Genomic DNA, 24,663 nt, shown 5'->3' on the forward strand with positions numbered 1-24,663 from the left:
AGGACTCCACATCCTTACCACAATCTACAGTATATCATACTGTCTGTTTTGAACAGTTGGGATTGGCAGGAATGAAATTCTCTCCCTCGACTGCTGGGGACAAGGAGATAAGGACAGCCATAGACCTCCCCATAAACAGGGCTAAATGAAAAGGCACAATTTAGACCACTTTGATTCATATTTTAAGTTAGTGTAGCTCATATGAAAAGAAATATAAACCCTACCACACATCCCTCATCTTATAAGTGCACAAAACTAACTGTTAACATTCCTTACAGTGCATCTGAGACCATTCAGGAAAAACTGGTGCCTTTTAGTGCATCATTTTAAAGTTACTGCAGCAACTACAGAGCCATGGTGCATTCCCTTTTTTTGAACGGTGTGGTTCCATAGTGGCATTCAGATTACTCACCCATTTCTGAGCATTGGCAGACCAAGATAATGCCAGATAGAAAGGAAACATCAATTCAGTGTTCTAAAAGGGTTACAAGTTTCACCAGATTGTTTTTTATTCCTCATGATATGCACTCTGTTTTTAATACAACAAAAGGTCTGGCAGCACTTTATAGACTAACAAAACATGTAGATAGTATCATGAGCTTTCGTGGGCACAGCCCACTTCTTCAGATGACCGGAGTTATGAGTTTAGGCTGTGCAGACCCAAAATAAATAGGGGAGAAGAGGGAAGGAAGCTCTTTTTCCTTCCCCCCTCTTTCTTCTTTTGTTGTTAAGTTTATCCTATATAGACTAACCTGGCTACCCCCTGAAGCTTCTTTTTTGAATGATGATAAATTTGGTCAGAACCATTACACTCAAAGCAGGCAATAGATTCCAGCATTCATGAGAAGGCAGCATGTAATGAATTTCTTCTCTATGGTTAAACAGAGGACTAATGCTTCACCCACACAAATAATGTTACAGCATATCATTTTCTCTGCCCTTGATCTCCCCATCCTTTAAATAGGGGTTCTCAAATTTCCATGCATCAAGACCCCCTTTTGACTCCATGACCCTAGGATGGGGGACCAAAGCCTGAGCTTGCTTGAGCCCCCCCATCTTGGATTGGGCAGGGGAGGCCAACACCTAAACCCCAGGACTTCAGCCCCAAATGGGGAGCCTGTAACATGACTCTTGCTGCCCAGGGTTGAAGTCTTTGGGCTTTGCTTTGGCCCTGGATGGTGGGCTCAAGATTTGACCAAGGGTATGCAAATCTAATGCCATCCCTAGCAATTCCATTAAAACAGGGTCATGATCCACTTTGGGGCCCTAACCCACAGTTTGAGAACCATTGCTTTAAATTAATGATTAGCACAATGCTCTTTTGTCAATAAAAGACAATTGGGGGTGGAACATTTTCTACTGATTTCATTCATTTTTCTACTACTGTCCTTTTTTCCACAAACAATAATTGAAAAGTTGTCTCAACATTTACAGTTTTCTTCAGAGATTAAAAAGCTTGACTGAGGTTTTCCCAGTTTGGTTGATTTTGATATAAACTTAATTTCTGTTAAAGGCACAAAGCCTTTGATTAAAAACATACTCCCATGTTTATACCAACCCTTTGATCTAGCTCACCATTTTTGTTCTGCTTCAGTTGCTTAAGAAAATGTCAGGCTGGCATATTAGACTGTCATCTCTTCCTTCTATTGGGTCACACCAATTAGGAAGCTGCTTTAGTCCGTGCAGAAGTAATGTTTTCCTCACATTGACAGAGGCCCACGCTGGTGTAACTTTCAAAGTTGAATCTTACAGAGAACCAACCACTATTCAATCCTGAGAAAAAATGGCACTGGCTTTACCAGTGAGGGACTGACCCAAAATACTGGGTTTATTAAAGATTGCACCAGCAACCTTCCCAATCAGCTCTTTGACACAAGATTTATTAACCACTCTAAGCCATTTAATAAACAGATGATTTTATTAACGAAGTCCTTTGAAGTAATTGTTCTAGTCTCATGGTAAGAGATGTAAAGAAAAAAGGCCAACTGATTCAACATCCCTGTCCTTCATTTATCTTAATTCCAGTCTCCAGCCTTTTCACTATATCATTAAAAAAAAAATCTATTGTTTACATTAGAGCCACTCACTGTCAAATTTATATCTAAGAATTTAGGTATGCAGGGCCAGATTGCAACATTTAGCTACCAGGCTCATGTTGACAAAGGTAATGCACTGTAGTGTCAGAGGAATTGCTCACTGGTGCACAGGGAACAACATTGAAACTTCGAATAGTGGAAGTGAGCAGGGAACAAAAAAAAAAAAAAAAAACCACACACCAAAAAGTTGATGCACTCTTTGGAAAACACTTGTAAGAAGTTGTATGCATGATACAGGCAAAAACTGCTTCAGAAAAATAATTATGAATATTACAAAACTTTTTATATGTATTTTACTGTTGTTTCAAATGCTTCACAATTTAGGTAGTTGGTAATTTAATTAATTCAAATAAATTTTTAAAAGAAAGTGTGAAATAGTGAGAAGGCTATTTAAGTTTTGTATGCATCTTTATTCATACTAGCCAGATTTATTAAAAATAAAACAAAAACATTAAATAGTCACACACTGTCATCTAGTGGGCACCTAACACAGTTGCAGTTTGATTTTTAAAAAGGGAAAAAAAGGGGTTGCTTGGAGCAAACACTATAGAGCACAAAGTAAATACAGATTTTAAAAACGCAGCACTGAATGCCTTGTCTCCTTTGTATAATACATAACAGATACACAGAGGAAAGCTAAAGTATTTTATTAATAATTTATTGTCAGTAAGAAAGCCTGGCTAATGGTAGTTTTCAGTAAAAACCTTTACAAGACCATTGCATCACAAATATACAGACACTATAAAAACTGTGTCGTGGTGGTGTTGGTTCTATACAGGTATGCAGAGGTCTCCAACACACTTTCCAAGAAGGGAAAAATGTTTACAGTTCTAAAATACAGCAACCCATTTAAGACATTTCCATATATCTGACCCAGAAAATATCAGATCTCGTCTAACCTATGTACAGCTGGAATTGCATATATATGCTGAAATTCTTATAATGAAATGCCAAAACTCAGTGGGGGAAAAAAATACATACAGTGAAGCCCCAATAATAAAAGTCAGGGTGCTAGTTTAATGACACACTAACACCACTAGATTCAGTGGAAAACAAATTCACAAAATATCTACAAAATCGAGTTAAAACTATTAAAATCAAAACTGTACATAAAATTTACATAAAAGACTGGAGAAAATTAATTTGCATCAGAACTATATAAATACATGAATCATGCTAACATGGTGAAATGGTATATGGGTTTTTTGTAATTTTTTTTAAACAACAGACAAAGTAAGTACAAAAAACACTTTTAGAAATGGCACAGCCAATGGAAACCTTTAATCTGTCCATACAGTAAGTAGGTCAGGAAATGGAAATAGGCTAATATGTTGAAATGAGCTGCATGATCCAGTGCAGCCATGCCAGTTTTAGCTCACTAAACAAAAGCGTTCAAGCACTGCTGCCAAGAATAAAAAGCTCTTCAAGAATCCTTAAAGTTCAGTAAAGCCTAGGCACTTTTGTTGAGTGAGTGTGTCAGACTTCTGTATGTTGTTTGGAATCAAGTGAAGGAATTGTCACATCTTCAAAGTGGCCATCATCTCCACTCTCATAGTCACTCATCATTACCTCAGATCCCATTTCACAGCATGCTGACACATCGGAACATGAAGCCGTGGAAGCGTACACAGACAGGGACATGTTGTCTATAGGGGGTGCTTCAAAGTCTCTATTGTACCCTAAAGTATAAGGAGCATAAGGTTCTCTGTAATTACTGTTGACTCCACTGGTTGTGTTCTGAGGTTCTGACATATCTGCTGGGTAATGATGGGGAAGGTATTGATTAAGGTTGAACCTCTGCCTGCTTCTTGTAGAAGAACCTAAGCTTCCCACGGCTGGCATGTCTCTAGGTGGCTGTATTGATTCAAACTGGTCACTGTATTCTGGTGGTAACGGCGGGAGCTCATCGGGAGCAGGAAAGTCATCTGGTGGAGGTGGAAAATCACTTTCTATGTCATAGCCTCCAGGATAGTAATCTGTATCAATGGCATTTGGGTCTGTGTAAAGAGGAGCTGGTTCTTCAACCACCTCATAATTCGGGTACTCCTGGATACCGGGAAGTTGAACACCTGGCATCCAGTCTGATGTATCCCAGTGGTAACCTGTAATGTGAAGTATTTTTTTAAAAAAAGAGTATTAGTATCTTGCTCTCAAAATATACTTGTAGTGGAAAACACTGTACTGAAGAAATCATGACCACTAGTAATTAGGACATAACGTATGTTAATTATTTTTGGAGCAATCTGCTCCCGGTTTCACAAAGACATTTAATACAAAACAACTTTATAGTATGCTAAGCATTAAATAATTTATTCTTTTGTCCACATTTAGAATTTTAATATTTTGGACATATCTCTCTAAAAAGTGGAAGTGGCTGCAGTTCATCTATGGGATGGGCTGACACACACAATGGTATACAATCATTCTTTTGGTTAAAAAAACAAAACAAAACAAAACAAAACAAAAAAACACCCACCAAAACAGCCTCCCTGGTGAACCTAAATTCCCACGGATCAGTATTTTTTATTTACTTATTACACTGATATCAGTAGCATTTCTTCCTATTAATATGTATTTAGAAAATATAATCTATGCATTTCCAACTAAGAGTAGTAATCTATGCTTGGTAAAGTTTACAGAATGTTTAAAGTAACTTTACCATTTTAATTATTCCATTAATTACTGTCCTTCAACTCTACCACTACTTAAATAACGGAGTCCTGCATATAATTATTAAACATATTTGTAAAACCTTTTTTTAATCTCTATTAGTAAAGACATTTGCATTCACACAAAAACAATCACAAGATTAAATATATCATGCATAAATAACGGAACTGTTTGTAAGCTTTTTTTTCTGAGTAAGTATAAACAGCTCCTTTGGAGACTGGAAGCCAAGCTAGTATCGGTGATGGAATACATCACTCAGTTTAAAGCCTTTCTACTTTTAAGATAGGCACTAGAAAGGGAAAAATGTTACAGGATCTAAATAAGATGCATAGTCTAGCAAATAAATAGTAATTACTGCAAAGAAATACACAGCACACTGAAGGTGAGTCAGTATTAAAACCAAATATGAACAAACAGTTAAGTGAACATCAATGAACGACTGCATGCAGAAGTCACCTCTTGAATTGCTGAGGTCAGGAACAGCAAAAGACTCTTTAGATGGCAAAATGAGAAGAAAAAGGAGAAAACACTTGAATTAGGAATCAAATAGGTGAATGTGAAGACATACAAATGATGTAAACTGTGTGCTGCTTCTAGTGGACATGCTATATGCTCCCTTACTTTTCAATATTGTAATATTAGGGAAGGGCAAATACGCCATAAAGGGTACATCTACACTGCAAAGACTCTGTGACTGGCCTATACCAGCTAACTTGGGCCCGTGGCGCTCAGACAAAGGGGCTATTTAATTGCTTTGCGTTGTTGGTGTTTGGACTCTGACTGTACACCAAGCTCTGGAGCCCAGTTTAAGGCCTTAGAACTAAGGCTCTAGCCAGAGCCCACATGTCTACAATGCAATTAAACAGCCACTTAAGCCCAAGTCCCCTAAGCCTGAGTCAGGTGGCATAGACAAGCTGCAGATTTGTAATTGCAATGTAGACATACCCTGTGAAGCCAATATAATGGGTATTGTTGGGGCAACAGATAGAGATGTAAAATCCTGTTTAAAATGTTTATATGTTTAATTGGTTAACTGTCCTGCTATATCGTGCCCTGCGTGGGAGGCAGCTGGTGTAGCCCCTCCCACCTGCAGTGGGCCCAGCCAGGCAGGGCCCGCTGCAAAGCAGGTGGGAAGGCTGCTCTGGCCTGGATGGGCTGGAGCACCCCCCTACCTGTTACACGGTGAGCCCAGCCAGGCTTGAGTACCCGCCGCCTGTTGCACAGCACTGTAAGGGTGATGCTTATGGGGTAACTGGTTACGCATTTGCATCCCTAGTCATAGAGGTAAAAATTTGCTTCCTGTTCTGCTGACTCTACAAGGGCTGGAGCCTACCTTAGAGAAATGAATTATGAGAACTTGGGGAAAGAGAATGTGAATACAAATTTAGAGACTTCTCGAGATGCTGTTCAGCAAATGCAAAAAATAAGTCATCGCTTAGGCAAAATTCCCACTAAAAGTATGCTTCAGGATTTGTCACTGATTAAGAGTGGTAGGATTTTGCCTGATGATTGGTTCTTTGTTCCACGTGGTTTTACATATACCATTTTTCTTCCTATAAACAGAGCTCTGGGTTTTATTTTTTTCAACATAAGTCTACCGCTAAACAGAGAAGATGTTTAGCAAAGCTTTTGATATGGTCTCCAACAATATTCTTGCCAGCAAGTTAAGGAAGTATGGATTGGATAAATGGACTGTAAGGTGGCGGGAAAGCTGGCTAGATTGTCGGGTTCAACGGATAATGATCAATGACTCAATGTCTGGCTGATGGTTTCAAATGGAGAGCCCGAAGGATCGGTTCAAGGTACAGTTTTGTTCAACCTTTATTAATGACCTGGTTGAGGGGATGAATTGCACCTTTAGCAAGTCTGTAAATGACACTAAGCTAGGGGGAGAGGTAGATACGTTGGAGGGGAGGGATAGGGTCCAGAGTGACCTAGACAAATGGGAGGATTGGGCCAAAAGAAAGCTGATGAGGTTCAACAAGGACAAGTACAGAGTTCTGTTCTTGGGACGAAAGAATCCCAAGCACTGTTACAGGCTTGGAACCCACTGGCTAAGTAGCAGTTCAGCAGAAAAGGACCTGGGGGTTACAGTGGATGAGAAGTTGGATAGGAGTCAACAATGTGCCCTTGTAGCTAAGAAGGCTAATGGAATATTAGGTTGCATTAGGAGGAGCATTTCCAACAGATCTAGAGAAGTGATTATTCTCCTTTATTCGGCATTGGTGAGGTCACATCTGGAGTATCATGTCTAGTTCTGGGCCCCCCACTACAGAAAGGATGTGGATGCATTGGAGAGGGTCCAGCGGAGGGCAACCAAAATGATTAGGGGGCTGGAGCACATGACCTACGAGGAGAGGCTGAGGGATTTGGACTTGTTTAGTCCTCAGAAGAGAAGAGTGAGGGGGGATTTGATAGCAGCCTTTAACTATCTGAAGGGAGGCTCCAAAGAGGATGGAGAGAGGCTGTTCTCAGTAGTGACAGATGGCAGAACAAGGAGCAATGGTCTCAAGTTATAGTGGGAAAGGGCTAGGTTGTATATTAGGAAAAACTATTTCACTAGGAGGTTGACGCACTGGAATGGGTTACCTAGGGAGGTGGTGGAATCTCCATCCCTAGAGGTTTTTAAGTCCCAGCTTGACAAAACCCTGGCTGGGTTGATTTAGTTGGGGTTGGTCCTGCTTTGGGCAGGGGGCTGGACTCGAGGACTCTTCCAGCCCTAGGATTCTATGATGTTCATTTAATCATTTGATATTTTACCTGGGTGGTTTAAAAACAACCCAGGTAAAGTATCAAATGATTAATAATGAAAATCTGAGTCTCTGAAACATTGTTATAAAGACATGGTGTCCAACACTAGCCACATGTGGCTATTTGGCTGGTTGAATATGGCAGTACCTAAGTTTTTATAGGGTTAATAAGTCAAATGTCAGCCACAGCAACATTAAACAATTCTACATTTTGAGGTGGCTTTAGATTGATAAATCCTTTCTAGGAAAGTATAAAACATCCTATCTAATTAAGGCTTATGAAATATTCAGAGGGGCAGGAATACAGTTTTTTTTCTCAGTAGCTGATTCCTGAGGCTATTTCAGCCCAATGCCTGAATCAACCTCTAAAGATCCATTAACAGGATGGAAAGAAACAGATTATTTGCATTGCACTGGAACTTATGGCCTCTCCCCTCCTCTGGCCTGATGAAGGGAATGGGCTTGGACTAGGATTCCATGCAGTGTACAAGGTATGCACTCCTGCATGGACTCAATTATCCAGTCTCTACTCTGACTATGCCTCTCACACACTACAAATACTTAGGTGTCGTAGGTAGTGGAATCTCTGCAGCCACATAGCAAGGACCTGGCAACTGACCCACAGTCAATATTTTGAGCACACTGTTTTATACGGAAAGCAGTCTTTGTGTTATAGATTCTCAGTAGACCAAAGAGTGAGACACAAACATTTGCAAATGAGTGCATCTCCTAGGGTATGTCTACACTACAAAGTTAATTCGAACTAACGGACGTTAGTTCGAATTAACTTTGATAGGTGCTACACTAGCGCTCCGCTAGTTCGAACTTAGTTTGAACTAGCGGAGCGCTTAGTTCGAACTAGGAAAACCTCATTTTACGAGGATTAAGCCTAGTTCGAACTAGCTAGTTCGAACTAAGGGGTGTGTAGCCCCTTAATTCAAACTAGTGGGAGGCTAGCCCTCCCCAGGTTTCCCTGGTGGCCACTCTGGCCAACACCAGGGAAAGTCGTCTGCCCCCCTCCCGGCCCCAGACCCCTTAAAGGGGCATGGTCTGGCTACGGTGCCCGTGCCAGGTGCAAGCCTGCCAGCTCCCAGCCAGCAGACCCTGCACCTGGCACGGATCGAGCCACCCACCCGATGCCCCCCAGCTCTCCCCCTCTTCCCGGGACTAGGCTGGCGGCTCCCGGGAGCTTGCCCGGGACCACAAGAGGCGGGCATCTGCCTGGGCTAGTGCAGACATCGTGGACCTTGTCCACGATCTCTGTACTAGGCACAGGAAAGTGGCCGTCTAGGGCAGGAGAGCTGCCAGCCTGGCCACCCAGGAGCAGGTGTGCAAGAGAATCAAGGGGGTCCACTGAGACCCCCGACCCTGAGCTTACAATAGCCGTCCTGGGTCAGACCAAAGGTCCATCTAGCACAGTAGCCTGTCTGCCGACAGCGGCCAACCCTAGGGACCCTGGAGGGGATGGACCGAAGACAGTGACCAAGCCATTTGTCTCGTGCCATCCCTCTCCAGCCTTCCACAAACCTTGGGCAGGGACACCACTCCTACCCCCTGGCTAATAGCACTCCATGGACCCAACCTCCATGACTTGATCTCGCTTCCCTTTAAACTCTGTTCTAGTTGTAGCCTTCACAGCCTCCTGCAGCAAGGAGTTCCACAGGTTGACTCTTTGCTTTGTGAAGAAGAACTTTCTGTTTGAAGCACACGTATCAGATTTTTTTTTCTCTTTTGGACCTAAGGTGGAAATAGCCACTCAGATATCCCCTAAGTATAGCTGTTCACAACACTTTTCCCTTTGTAGCAAAAATGGTGATTCTGCTCCAAAGTCTGTGAGGCTCTAATATATTAAGTGCATTTGCTACAAAGGAGAACAAATGGCCTTGCTTCAGACTCACAATAGGGAGGTTAATATGTGTTTGATCAACTAAATGACTACTTGATTAAATTTCCATCGACTAGTAAATTAGTTGTTAAGGGGCGGGGAATCTAACCCCGCTGTATCTCTGCCTTATAAATTTATTAAGAGCTGTGAGTCTCTTAATACATTTAAAAGGCTGAAGAGCAGTGGGGGGTGGGGGAGACCAGGCACAAGCTGGGAATCAGCTGTCTCGGCTCGCACCTGGGTCCCCCGCCCCCATGCTTCAGACTTTTAGATGTATTAAGAGTCAGGTGGCTCTTAATACATTTAAAAAGCAGAGGTGTGGCATGTGGAACTGGGCATGAGCCAGAAATCAGCTGATTTCTGGCTCACACCTGGTCCCCCTGCTACGCCTCTGCCTTTGCTGTTGCCCACAGAGACAGTGCTGGTGGGAACTGGCTTTTAAGCTGGCTCCTCCCAGCACTGCTCCTGCTCTTCCCTTGCTTCTTGCCTCTGGGAGAAGCAACTAGTTGAGTCACTACTCAGCTATCCGAAATGCTTATGTTGATCGGATAGTCGACTAGTTGTCACTTACATCCCTAACTCACAATGATTCAGTGCCCTGTAAAGTTTACTACAGTCACACTTGTGACAGGTGACACTGGCATCTCCAAAGCAATTTTAAGTTTTGTAAAATAGATACATCAAGATCGAGGATGAGAATAGGGGCTACACACTAACCCTGATCTGAAGACCTCTGATGTCAATGGATTGATTCTCATGGACTTAAAAGGGTTCTGAATCAAGCCCATTGAACCTAAGGCAGGAAAACGCTAATGGGAATGTACACTTAGTGCAGTGTGTGCCAACTCTCCCACTGTCCACATGCTACTCTAGCAGCGAGAGTCTCATGGGCCTTGTGCAACAAGACAATTAAGGACTAGGACTGTGCTTGACCTGCTGCACAGGCATTTGTGGAAAGGAAGCACCTCCAAAAAGCAAGCCATATTTTGTTAGGCGCATAAGCCCTCACATTTGAAAGCCTGTCCACACATTTTATATCTCGGTACAGAAAATATAAACACCACACAGGAAAACAGACACTGTTTTCTGATCAGTAAACAACATGTCACAATTGACCATCTACTTTACTACAAGACAAAAACATGCAATATTCTGCCAAAGCAGTAAATAAAGAAGTGAAAACACATATATACCTTCTTTTTCCACCGAGTCAACAACAGCATTGACAAGGTGTATTACAGTCACTATGGAAGCTTGTAAATGGTATGGAAGGAGCAAATTAAAACAAACCTATAGTTAGTATCAATGTAAACAGCACATATGTATTTAAAGACATAATACAATAAATATTCAGTCTTGTATTACTTTAAACAAATAATATATTAAATATGTATAGTGTTTAATTTATTCTTCTGTATAATGGCAACTTTATAACATAACCAGTCCTGAAACCTCAATAATTTATGACAAAGTTCCTTTGGTCAGGTGATACTTTCTGAAGTGTTTTGGTCGCAAATGTCTTTAGCTGTGGTGTTATGCTAGAAAGTTTATAAAAAATGGATTCGTCTAAAGAACACCAATGGGTGAAAGTAAAGGTATTAAACAAGACCTCCCATAATATTATATATTCCACTTTAAAACCAAAGTTGTTGTGGAACCATTCAAGGGAATGAGACCTAAAAATTTTAGTGAGGATATAAGAGAGAATGAATAAGGAAAATACCAAGCATTTACATAGTTACCTGTGAAACGTGTTTTTATATTAGCAAGCTGCACTGGTAAGTTAAGTGGTCTTGTGAACAGCTGAATTTCAAAGACCTTTGCGCTTGCATTGCCAAATCAGTGTCACAATACTGTACTAGTCTTCTTGAAACAAAATCAATGTGAATGAAAATAAAAGATTCCTAGACCACTTATGTGTGTGCTTTCTGTCTAGCGAGGGGAAAAGAAACAGGGGAAAAAAGAAGTACTTTTGCAAATTCAGATTCTACCCTCACACGCACATTACACAAACCTTCTAGAAGGGATTAACAGTTTTATGTACGTATCTGAGGGAATATCTGGTTTCATGAACCCCTTTTGACCCAATGTCCAGCAGAAGAGCTGAGTGCCATTCTCTAGCAACTAAAATGGCATGAAAAAAGCACTAATGGGACGCTAAAGCGTCACCTTTTGGGATAAGGTATTAAAAGGAATCTCTTGTTCTGAACTTAAAATTGATATCCAGCCCTTTTAAAAGGGAGTGAGGTGGAAAGAAGACTGGCTGACTATTAGCCAAAACTGTTCTAAATTACGGTCAAAACTTGCCATTACTTCAAGTCTAGAACTGCCACTGAAGCCAAGGGGAGTTTTGTGTACCTCAGCTAAAGGGATCAAAGGTTAATATCACCCCACAACTACATTTTCACTGTCTTCACTGTTCCATGTAGAATATTACTTGATATATGGTACCTCTCACATCTGTCTTAAAAAAGTTTAAAAAAATATATAGCTGCTTATATATGTCTGAGCATTTTACCAACATACTTGGTATCATTTTACTTAGACTAGCTCTTGTATACAGCACTAATACACATGTAACTTCACACTAATAAAAAGACATCATTCTACTTTGGTGAGAAGTAGAACTTTGTTCCTAAGTAATTAAGGAAGTTCAAGATGATACATAAACACACATCTTAACTCAATAATTTTGGATTTATCAACACAGACAAATCTACGATTCGTTTAGAAAAAGGTATTCAATCATTTTCCTTAACCTTGAAAACTTTGTAAACAAAAATGATGTGTTCATAAACAGGCAATAAGTGCCTGTAATTAGAATGAAAATAAAATTAAGTGAAAGCTTCCCAATTAGTAAAAAAGCAAAGACTGAAAACTAACCTGAGTGATTTTTGGTTGCCAAGAGTCACCATCAAATACTATTTATACTGATTATAGAATAATTTTGTTTTATGCATTGGCATGTTTTTGCTCCATGAAGGTTTAATATATATTCATATCTGATCATGCCAAAAGCCAGATAATTACCACTATACTTCTACAATAAAATCCCCTTTGCACAACTTCCTTCATTACTAATATAATCAAACTTACAAGCAGTCCCTTAAACTCTGCTCTCACTCAGTACTGATCTGATCCATATGGGAGCTGAGGCCGCAGCAAGAAAAAAAAGGAAACAAATGAAACTGTAACACCAAAAAGCTTTACTGAAAGCTGAATGTCAAAGCTAAAACTATACTTGTGCAGAGGCTAATTTCTTTATAGAGAGGATATGGATTAAGTTGTAATCAATCATTAGCTATATCAAGAGACTTTTTGTCAGGATACAGTATTTAACATGAAATGTAATACAGTTAAAACACGTATTTAATTTTACAGGGTTTAAGTAGCCTTTAGGAACTAAGCTATAAGGTATGTAAATGAAAATACCGTATGTTAAATAATATATATTAATCTATCCATAGATACAGATAACTCTATATATTTATATGTGGTGATAAGCCGGAAGGAAGCAAATGAACGTAAGCAACAGAGAAGAGTAATTAGGCATTACATACCATTGTCATCACATGACTCTGACTGGAAGGAGCTAAGGGACTGGACCTCTGACATACTTTCTCTAGTGCTATAAGGATGAGAGGCCTTTTCCTCCAGAGGGTTCTTTGAAAGGCAAGGATCAAGATCTACTACTTTAGCTGAAAGCAAAAAGAAATGTAACATCAAAAAATTAATGTACTCTGCATTGAACGTTCTTCATAAAAATTAATGCCCCCCGGAGCCTGAAAACCTGACAATACCTCAGAGCAAGAGGCAACTACTACAACCAGTAAAATGTATCCATAAAGACTGTTCCTCATGTGTGTCCTGCTGCTTACAATAAAATCTAGAGTTCGACACTTCCATAAACTCAGAACCCTATATCAATATTACATTCTCAAACTCGGAGTTCTAAAGGTTAAAATACATTTATGGTACAACTACATTTTAACAAAAGAAGATTACGTACTGTCATAGTCAAAATCCCAGGAAGGCTTCTGAATTGAGTCACTGTCTGAAGGAGAGTTAGATGGAGGTGGCGGAGGCAAATTAGGTGCCACACTGCAGACAGCCACTGCCTTTCGATGGCCATGTACAGAATCTGGGTTAAAGGTACTAAACTCTGGATGCTCTGGGATGGCAGACCCCTCAAAAGAATTCCTGTCAAGATTGTTCCTGGAATCACTTGGAATGCTTGGAGTATAAGAAATAGGACGAACAGGCACCTGAGGTGGGATGTCTGAGTAAATGTTCTTGTTCAATTTTGAGTCAAAATATGGTCTTTGCAAGAAAGCTGTTGTTGTTCCCAGGTGTTTATCTTCAGACTCTGGCTGGCGTTTCTTCTTTCTACTCATTAGTTTGCGGCAAAACACAAAAATCCCAACTAATAAGAAGATTGCTGCTATGAAAACAATAATTCCAATTACTTCTGCTAAACTAATGTTCCAAGATGTTGAAACATATTTATTGAGAACAATCTCTGCACAGGATTTCCCTCCAAAACCATGGCTACAATTGCAGTGATACGAGCCATATGTGTTCTCACAAAGGGCACCGTTGAGACATGGATTTTCTGTGCATTCATCAACATCAGCCAGGCACCTGCCAGAGGAGAGACATAACAGTGAACATTTATGCAACTTAGCTCATACTACATGAAAACTCCTAGTACTCAGCAGTTACAGGTTCGATTTGCTTTTTATATATAGCATTTGGCTGTACAATTTGCTATTGTATCCTGTCTTCTTGTGTGGCATGGTTCAAACAAACATCTCCTTTCTAAGTGACATCAATTTTATACTTTCCCAAAACATAAGCATTTCAAAAGATGAGAAGATGGAGACCCTAAATTTTCTTTACTATTTCCAGCCTGTACCATCAACGTTATTATCTGAACTGCTCTATGTCCAAACTAGATTCTGACTACCTAAAGCCCAGATCTTATAATGGGGTATGCTCACATGAACTCCTATAGCATTCATGCTTCATTATGTGAGTTCAGCATGTCACTTCAATAATTTTTTATCTTGAACCGAACAGTAATTTTATTAGGGAAAGATATGGCCATCCTTAGTTATGTTTAACAGCTCCTTACACTACAGAATTATGTTTCTGAGCAATTTGTTCTAAAATAACTGAGAAACAGTATGAATAAAAAAAATTACAGGAGTTTACAGAATAAACCACTATAATATTTTCAATTTTCCATAACTCATTAGTTGATTACTTTTGATCTTAACATAAGAACGTTAGGGCTTCCTTACTTACAAACTGAAAATATTAACATACTGATGAGTGTTTCCTCCTCCCTACAGAAAGGGAAATTAAGTCTATGACTTCCTCACTAACAGATATGGAAAAGACAGCCTGAAAAGAAACACTACTCTTTTAAGACAGTTTTGCTCCAACAATCAAATATGCAAGGAATACAGCTTCCAAATGTATGTGGTTTGCATTGTAATATATTACTCTGCGAGGTCAGAAGTTTCAATATTCTGGACAGTGTTTATCATGAAGGAACCCAGAAACATCTCTGATATGTATTTGAGTAAGATATAAACATTGTGCAAGGTTGGGAGACACTGAGCATACTTAAGCTGAGTGACAATTCTCCTACAAAACTTAAGTTTTCATTGTTACACAATTATAAGGATTCTGGCTCAGGCAAAATGTTCTTATGCTTGTAATAATTCAGCGATGTGCTAATAAAGTAATGTTGCTAAACCTGTAAATATAACCAGATGTACAAAGCTACTAACCTTTCTCCACGAAAACCAGCCTCACACTCACAAACAGGCCCATCCAAACTATCAATACACTTGCCACTGTTTTTGCAAGGGTTGTCTTTGCAATATGGACCCAACTGACACCTGAAAAGGGGAAAAATTGTATAAATGATCTTCTTCCCATAAGTGGAACAAACTGCAGGCCTGATCCTATAAGATGTAAGGATGTGAAAGTGAAACCGTGTACATAGTTAATGAGCCTGGACTCATCAATTAACCTTCACATTTACATTCAGGTTCTCAGTGTGCACGGAAAGCAGCCTAACCCTCCCTGTATCACAGAGAGAAGGCTTGAGACACCTCCTCCCCGCCACCAGCCTGTAGCTGCTGGAAATTTTTCAGCGGTTCCACGTTTACTTGATTAAATACATTTTAACATCCCTAGTAAAGTGCTGAGTGCCATCAACTTTAACTGACTTCAGTGGACACAAAGGTATGTCAGACCTCACATGGTCAAGCATTAAATTCAGTAGAAGGAAGAGGATACAGAGAATCTAGTTATATGGTAAGACTTCAGATGCATTCTTGTTACAGTAACACAAGGGATGTCAAACTTCATTGCATGGCAACCCCCTTCTGACAACAAAAATTATATGACATGACCCCAGGAGGACTGACTGAAGCCTGAGACTCCTGAGCCACATTGCCCTGGAGGATGGGGAGGTGGACAGGGGCACAAAGCCCAAGCACTCTAGTCCCAGCTGGGGGCCTATAACCTGAACCGCAACACCCAAGGCTGAAGCCCTCAGGCTCTGACCCTGAGTAGTAAGGTTTGGGCTTCAGCTCTAGTACGAGCTCCAGGGAGTCTAAAGCCAGCCTTGATGACCTCATTAAAACAGGGTCACAACCCACTTTGAGGTCATAACCCACAATTTGAGAACTGCTGCAGTAACAGATTATTGATTTCAAGAGTACAGCCATGGAATGTGATGGCTACATTTTTATAACAAACAATGAAGACATACCTCTGACCAGTGTACTGTCCTCTACACTGGCAGACAAAATCATCACTGACTGAAATACAAGTGCCACCATAAAGGCAAGGATTGGAGGCACATGGGTTGACACTCAGTTCACAATGGGTTCCCATAAACAAGGCAGCACACTTGCAGTAATAACCTAAAACCGAGCAAACACTGTATGAAAGGCATGACACTGGTACATTTAAAGGATCTCTCATTTCAAACCTACTGGGAGGCAGGGAAAGCAGTCAATATCTCCTCTGAAGGGCAAGGAAGTGTAACTTCTTAGGGTTTAATTAACCAAATAGAAAAAGGAACACAATGACATTTGGATGAAGACAATCTTTGTTAACAGCAATATAAACAGTTTCAGAATACACCCACTCAACATCCCTCTTTAAAACACACACACACACACACACACACACACACACACACACACACACACACACACACACACACACACACACCTTAAAAATCAAAACATTTCCTCCTGGAGCATTTTTGTTCTCCAGCTGGCCCAGGATCAGAGCATTGGAAAATTGACTTAAAACAACCAGCAAAAGAATAAATAAAACTTACCTCCATTGGTCAGTGGATTACAAATGCCTCCATTCTGGCAAGGACTGCTTGAACAGCCCTCAGTAGCACTCAATAAGCATCCAGGAGATACATCTACAGATTCTTCCATATGTGCATAATTTCGGGGTTTGCTGTTCAGTGGTAGCTCTTGCCCATTAAGTACAATGGAATCCATACATCCTCTGAAACCATTGCTGACCTGTGGACTCCTCCCATGCCTTGTACCTTGTTGCCTAACATGTCCACCAAAAAACACGTGGTTATCTAGGTTTAGTGTTCTAAGTGTGCCAGGCGCAGTACCAGATGCAGTGTGAACCCTGTCCAGAACAAGACGGGCATAGTTTCCATCCACTTCAAGAGACACTGAATGCCAATGACCATCATTAACCTGAATACTCTGAACTGAGACAATGCCAGGACCACTGCCACAGTCAAATTTATACTGTAACCTCCCATGGTGAATCTACGAAGGGGAAAAACAAAAAAAGAACAAACACCCACACATCATTAGCTTTTATGTTATTCTGTGACAATCAACCAACATTATCACCTTAAGCAAATATGCTAAATATTTATGCCAACAGAGGTTTCCAATTATGCTAACGAAATGGCAAAGCATTATTAGATACTGTTCATATGGGAGGTTTATTGATGTAATATTACAAACACATTTGTGATGATGATGAATCATTGTGCATATGGCTCTTTGTTTAGCTTAATTAAAGTATGTGCACTTTACTTTGTCTTTATTTTTTCCTGTGGTAAAGGAAGTGACAGATTGCTAAACAGATTAATTAGAGAACGTTTAAAGAACCGGAGTAACCCTCTTCAGTGTTCTGGGAGATGTTTAAATAATACAACTTTAATACCATTTCTGTATGATATATCAGTATATTTTAAAAAGACTGATCCTATTTTAAATTTGACAGTTTTAAACAAATACCATCAGCTATAACTAGAGCGAAGGATCAGTTTTTAGTAAAGAAAAGGAATTATTACATAAAAAACCCTTTTGATAACGATTATGAGAATTCTGAAATGGTGGAATTATTAAATCTATACACTCTGGTACTAAAAATATCCTTTAATTAGGCTGATGTAAAAACAAAGTATGAGGTAGAGGGCGTTGCAATGGTAGATAACATACCTCTAGGATACTATAGTCTGTTCCTCGGGCATACATGACAACTGCATGAGTTGAATACGTTCTAAGCCTCATTGTGAGCTTCATTTCCTCTTTGTTTTCATTTTCTAAGAGACGATACTTTACATAGCTGCTCCCCGTAAAAGTCACAGATGAACCAACTGATGCTTAAAAAAAGATAGAAAAACATGACATGGTTTAACAGAAGATTAAAGCCAAAGTTCTTTCAAAGTACTGCAGTCTTATCCATAGCTCCCTCTAGGGTGTGCATTTGCGTGGGCAGGGAGAAAGAATTTAAGTTCTGCCTACTTCATTAGCAGAGCCGCACAGCAGGAGATAAGCTGGTGTGGGGCTCTTGGAGGGAAAATGGGGGCTGCTTAAAAAATAAGTCTTGGCACAGCTGGGCAGCTCTTTGCTCCATCCAAGGCTGGAGATGGGGCCAGAGCTGTGTGGTGACTGCCCGACAGTTCTCAGGGCGGGCAGCTCCCCCGTGTGGCAGAGCTGCAGTGCAGTTGCTCCTAGAGCTGGGGCCATGGTGCAGCTATCCCCAGGGCTGGAATTATAGCCAGAGCCACATAGTGGCTGCCTGGCTGCTCACTGAGGTACCAAACAGCTACTGAAAAATTTCAAATATTAATTTTCCTTTTATTTGATTTAATCTTAAATAAACATTTAAAGTCATGCAATTATCCCTTTTTCTTTCATAACATTTAAATATATAAGATATTTGTTAGTAACTGGTGGGTGCCACGGTGGCACACATCCACACAAGCACACATGACCTCAATATTGGTACACAAGACAAAACTCACTCTGCTCATGGATGGAAAAATCTTAAGAGGGAACACTAGTCTTATCCAAAGTATTTCAGAATTAAAAACTTACCAGGACACTGACCAGGCTTGTCACTATGGCAAACACAGGTGTACTTTCCTTCCTTAAGATCTGCTATACATTCAGTACCTTCAGGGCATGGGTTTCCTTCACAGGCATTATTCACAAGGGGGCATTTTCCATCTATAAAACAGAGCGGTTTATTGTTTCAGTCATGGTATTTTAAAGCAAAACCACCTTGAACTTAAAATACAAAACAAAATTCTTAACTTTAGACAATGGGAGAGTAAAGTGGTTATTATGTTGAGTGATTGACAAGAAAATAAGCTAGGCAGCAAGTACATAGAGTATTCTTAAACAGTCATACTTTTAACTCCTGCCAACAGAATCTTTGAAATAAAAATGTGCCCTTTTACCAAGGTAAATGCAGATAAATATTCTTTTAGTTTCTTTTTTTAATCCCCAAAGTGTGGAGATTATCTGTTTTGGAAGACCATCAAAAGATGTGATCCTTACCCATTGTAAAACTTTAGTTATTTTAGAAAATAATACTGTACCTATATTTTTTTTAAAGATTCATAGGCCAGACCTCACCGGGTATAACTCAGTGTAGTGTTATTTACTTCCATGCAGGGTCTAGCCTAGTAGCTCCTATTCTACAGCCAGGTTTTACTATCCCAGTGGAAAATAAGGCTCCTGACACCATCCACTGTCCTGTTGTGGAGGACAACGCTCTAAGCAGCACCCAGGAGATAGACAGGTGCTTTGTGAGGACTTGCCTGTCAAAAGACAGGCAACTATCCCAGCATTCAGTCATGAAATAAGGTAGGGCTGCAAAATGAGATTTTCACCATTATAAACCAAGTAAAATGCTTTAGAAACCAAAAAGCCCTCTTGTGGGTACACTCTGGATAAGCAATCAAAAATGTGGACAGCTGTATGTGGGGCAAGAACTACCCCTGAAATCATTTCCTTATTCTTCCCTTTTCTAGCGTGAAATGGTACAATCATGCCAATGGTGGCTATAGCATATTTTTAGAGTTTGGATTTTAAAATGAGTGTACCATCAATGTCCCTGGTTGTTTGAAATCATAGGATACATCTTTTCCTTACCTTTGCAAAGGCAAACAGCTGTTCTGTGATGACGTGGAGTGACAAAGCTCAGCCTGGCTGTGCTGTGGGTTGACATGGCTCTCTCATCTACCGTCACCTTTTCTTCACAAAATTTCAAAGGACAATCCAGGCCTGCACAAAGCTTGTGGAAAACTTCAAGTATCCGGACACCTAAGATCTCCTCAAGATCAGCTACTGAGGAGTTTATCTTATGGAGCAGAATTCTGGTTGGTTGATGAGAACTACCAGATTTCTCAACAAGCAGTAGTACATCAAGATTCGAAGGTGGATTAGCAGGTTGCAAACTGACTATCTGTATGTCACTTCTTTTCACACCTAAAATATTTCTTAAAGCTCTCTGGAAATTGCGCCAGTAGTCACCAATGAATTCTTCAGAAGCAAGGTTTGCAAAGCGTATAGCAATGCTGTGGTTTAGCAATTCTTGAGTGATTTGTCTGACATGCACTGCAATGTCAGCTGCAGTAGTAAATTTTCCATCTGTAACAGTGACATTGAGAAGGTACTGTCCTATATCTAGCCTTTTGTGTGCTATCAGTTTGCCACCAGTGCTAGAGACAGAAAATAAGGATTTCATCTTGGGTTCCAAACTGTATGTTAAAGTGTCATAAACATCTTGATCAGTCGCATGGATTTTCCCAATGACACCACCTGAATATTCTTCTCCAAAAGTTGTAATAAAGATTTCTAGTGGCAGAATTGCTGGAGGATAGATGCTTTCCTCAATAATTCTAATGTCAATGTAAGCCAATGATGACAACTGTGGTTTTCCATTATCTGCCACCTATTGGAAAATAAAGTGACCAACAGTGAATTTCTGCTTTGTCTCATCAGCTTTTAACAGAAATATTAACTATACAGTACAGAGTAAACATCCGTACAAGATGCTTATTTCAGAAAAAAAATATTTGTATAAGATGCCTTATTAAAAAGTTTCATATATAACACAGGGCTTGAGAGAAAACCTAGCAGTGACAACATAAATAGCTCATATCAAAATTACAGATGTATTTCTATTATCTGTGCAAAAAAATTTAAACTGATGAAGAAGTAAGGACAACTTTTAATACTGCCACTGCTATTTATTAAAACAGAAAAAGTTGCCAATGTAGAGTCCCAAACACACTATTATATAATAATAGCTACTTTAAGGCAATGATATCATGGCAAAAAAAAAAAAAAAAAAAAAAAAAAAAAAAAAAAGAAATGCTAAGGATCTGAAATAAAGGTTCAAGTCCTATTCATTCATTAAGTATCTAAAATGTTTTAGATCTGCAAAGATTAAACAGATATCCTGCTTATAATAGTAGATTTCTTTGCAATTCTAGGTATATGTGTTAACAAATCAGAAATGCACAGTAGCTGGTAGCAGACAGCAGATGGCGCTTGGAGTATTTTTTTTTAATGTCAAACATGGAAATAACTTACAAAGTCACAATGAGTCATGCAATAAACATCCAACACATACTTTTCCATACAATCATTGGGAGAATCTTACTTAAAACAAATCCAAGTTATGAAATGCCAAACATTATATTAAATTGAAAATGCCGAAAGTTATGTTTAATTATATTGTATTCCTCATTTGTATTTGTGATGAAGAAAAACATCTTGTGATAATGGAATTTTCTTCAGAAACTATACTCATTATCTTCAGCATCAGACTGTATCTCCAACAAAATTCAAAGATTTTTTTTTTTTAACATGATGCTTGTGAACCCACAACTTATTCCAGCAGAAGAACACACAATGCGATACAAAGAGGAAAAAGATACAAAGTAGAAAAGCTAATGTCTTTCCATTTTTTTCCATTCATTTTTCTCTTCCTTCTTCTCTCTGTATTAACTCTCTGGAGTAGCATTTTCTCACAAAGAGTGAAAGTGAGCACTGAAGCTTTAACAGGACATGCAAGAAAAATCCTATTATTATGTTAAAAAATACCCTGTATTTTATTGCCACTGGAAATGATTAGTAAATTTGAAGATACACACAAGAAAATCAATTTACATTTTCAAACAATCTAAACTTATGAAGATCTGAACATAAGATTTTAAAAAGGTATTATGTGTGTTCAATATATATCATTTTAATATTGTGTAATCATTTTAGAAAGATGGGCTTATGTCTGAAAAGCTTTTAATAGTCCAAATGTTTAAATAAGGAGACAGTGCTCAAACACATGCTACGTTTGGTTTTGCGTGTTGCTTTGCCAGTCTGGGAACTAAGACATTAAAGGGTTATAAACAGATAAAAAGCTTTCTTTGAGGCTGTTGTGGGACAGACAGAGAAATGCTTTACAGAGGAGTCTAAAGGAGCTCAGTCTCTCTCTAGCTCCAGGGAACTTATAAGGCAGGAATTTATATAGATTGATTATTTTAATATCTGTTTTTCTTAAATGCTTTCCTACCCTTGACTACCTTCTCCCTATCTTGGTTCTTGCACTGATGCCCATTAGCATAGCATCTGTGAATGACACTCAAAAATAAACTACAGCTCTCTCTTTTCTCTTCCTGGTGGCAAGATATATGCTTAGAGTAAGTCTGATATATTTGTTATTTCAATATGGACTGACTCAGCATACACGGAAGAGTGGGTGGGACTTCTCCAGGTCCCTTCGTAAACAGGTAGGAGGCAAAGTGTATCAGAATTTTTTTTTTGATGACACCTTTTTTTTGGTCTGAAAATGCCAATTTGTAAAAAAAAAAAAAAAAAAAAAATTGGGAAAAGGCTGATTTCAACAAGGTTTCCAAAGATGGCATTCCTGTTTAAAACCAAAGGGAAAGACACTCCAGCATAGCCTGGCAGTTAGCAGAGTGGTTAGGGAAGTGGGAGATCCAAGACCCTATTTTGACTGATCCAGAGGTCTCCCACATTCCAAGAAACTTCTCTAACCACTTGAGCTCTGGCTCCTTGTTCCTGGGTGTTCCTCTCTATTCATGGAAAAAATGGGAAATGGCATAGTTTCATCCCATTGTAGAAAAGAAAACTTTGGCAATCTTGTTTTTTTTTTTCCAAGATGGGAAAACAGTTCCCCCACACCAGTTTTAGTGAAAAGCAAAGCCTTGTTTTTCCAGGAATGTTAAATATTCATTAAGTGTAGCATTTGGAGCTTTGAAGAGATAAACAAGACATCTACAAGTGACATTTAAGATCTGAACATTTTGGGAAATCTTTGGATTTAGGATCTTAGATTCCTCTATTCATAAATATCAGTCTAAAGCTGAATTAAATAATATCTGATAAAAGAATGAAGAGTGGTCTGATAATTTCTTATGGCACGGTCATCTAACAGATATAAAAAACATATCAGGGGAAACTATCCTATAAAAGAAAGTAATATTGATTGAGTTAAACCATCTTGCCTTTATTGTAGATTGCTTTGATAGCAGTCTGTTGGGTTAGAGATTAAGCCAAAGTATAAAAGCCATCTGGTACTTGAAAAAGTTTCAATATCAGAGCCAGATCTTCAGCTGGTATAAAATCTGTGCAATTCTATTGACTTTAATAGAATCACTAGAATATACTGATTTACACTAGAGGAGAAACTAATCCATAGGGTGGAAACACTGTTACAACACAACATTAGTATCGGATGTGTATCGTGTGAAACCAAACTATATTGCTATTGTTCTTAGAGAGAGCCATATGAAAAGACGACTGTTATATAAAGATATTTTAATCAATAGGTAGTATTTCAGCATTATAGTGCTGTGAAGTCTTCATTAATCTGTTAAGGGCATGTGAGCATTCTCTAGCTTATTCCTCCAAGGTTCAGTTACAGCCACAATCAGAAAGATGAAACATGAGTAAGTGGTCTCAGGAACATCAACACAGATCTATAGCAGGGATTCCCTACCTAATCCTGAGGCCTCCCAACATACTACAAAACCTCCATGAGCCACCTGTGCCACAACAACTGGTTTTCTGAATATAAAAGCTATGGCTAGCATGCCATGGGGTCCGCCACAAAACTAAGTTGCTCAGTCCTCATCTTCAGCCCCAGCTGGGGATTTTAGATGTTCTGCCCTGGGTCCCAAAAAGTCTAACAATGGCCCTGTTTTGTGGACCCCCCAAAACCTGGTCAAGCCTCCTCCAGGAGGGCTCCAGGCCTCTGGTCGAGAACCACTGATATAGAGTCTGTCTGTTTTCCCAGGCAGATGGTTCACATGCAGTAAAATACCTAATAAAAATTAAGGAGAGCACGAGAGAATTCTGAAAAACAGGAAACAAAATGAAGGGGTGTATAAAAACCTTAGGGAAAATGTTCACTCTATGAACTTCTTTCACTTGTGCCTTATTCCTGCAATAAAATCCACAAAGAAGGATCCCATATCTACAGAGAGTCCTGCTGAGGTCAATGGGGTTTGCCTGTGGCGATCTCACTGCAAGAGCTGGCGGTTTAAATCACTTTCTGAGATATAGAGGTCATGTCACTTAACTGCAAATGGTCATCCTCCTAGCACAGGGAAAAAATGACTAGGCAAATAAACTGATTAAAGCCAAACCGGTTAGAGAGAAGCCATTCATACCTTAACATGGAGAAAATAATGATCCTTCACTTTGCGTTTTAACGCAGCAGACGTAGTAAGCACTCCCTGCTGGCTAATTTCAAAAGCATTCTCTTCATTTCCATTCAGAATGGTGAAGATGAAAGGTGGGCCATTATGGGAAGAATCCTTGTCGGTCACTACGAGCTGGAGGACACTAAATCCAACAGGCTTATTTTCCTATAAATATATAGGAATATTGCATTAACATAATGAAAGATACACCTTGATTTGGAT

At 39.4% G+C, this 24,663-nt stretch overlaps 1 protein-coding gene across 5 annotated transcripts in view; it reads right to left on the reverse strand.

Annotated features, from left to right (window-relative positions):
* Positions 1–2,738: 2,738 nt before the first annotated feature.
* Positions 2,739–24,663, reverse strand: part of FAT1 (FAT atypical cadherin 1) — a 164,082-nt gene continuing 142,157 nt past the window's right edge. For 3 of the 5 annotated variants that reach the window (XM_006128452.4, XM_006128448.2, XM_075930342.1), the window contains exons 18-29: positions 24,409–24,606; positions 19,862–20,663; positions 18,800–18,931; positions 17,918–18,081; positions 16,771–17,233; positions 16,192–16,345; positions 15,200–15,310; positions 13,411–14,042; positions 12,962–13,099; positions 10,595–10,654; positions 5,223–5,258; positions 2,739–4,198 (exon numbers count right to left, since the gene is read on the reverse strand). In XM_006128452.4, coding sequence (XP_006128514.2) covers positions 3,573–4,198; positions 5,223–5,258; positions 10,595–10,654; positions 12,962–13,099; positions 13,411–14,042; positions 15,200–15,310; positions 16,192–16,345; positions 16,771–17,233; positions 17,918–18,081; positions 18,800–18,931; positions 19,862–20,663; positions 24,409–24,606 — 3,516 coding nt within the window. In that variant the 3' untranslated portion in view covers positions 2,739–3,572. The remainder of the gene's footprint in view (positions 4,199–5,222; positions 5,259–10,594; positions 10,655–12,961; positions 13,100–13,410; positions 14,043–15,199; positions 15,311–16,191; positions 16,346–16,770; positions 17,234–17,917; positions 18,082–18,799; positions 18,932–19,861; positions 20,664–24,408; positions 24,607–24,663) is intronic. The other 2 variants (XM_075930344.1, XM_075930345.1) reach the window with 2 other exon arrangements.

The sequence above is a fragment of the Pelodiscus sinensis genome, chromosome 5 (genome assembly GCF_049634645.1).
Source record: "Pelodiscus sinensis isolate JC-2024 chromosome 5, ASM4963464v1, whole genome shotgun sequence".
NCBI classification, from domain to species: Eukaryota; Metazoa; Chordata; order Testudines; family Trionychidae; genus Pelodiscus; species Pelodiscus sinensis.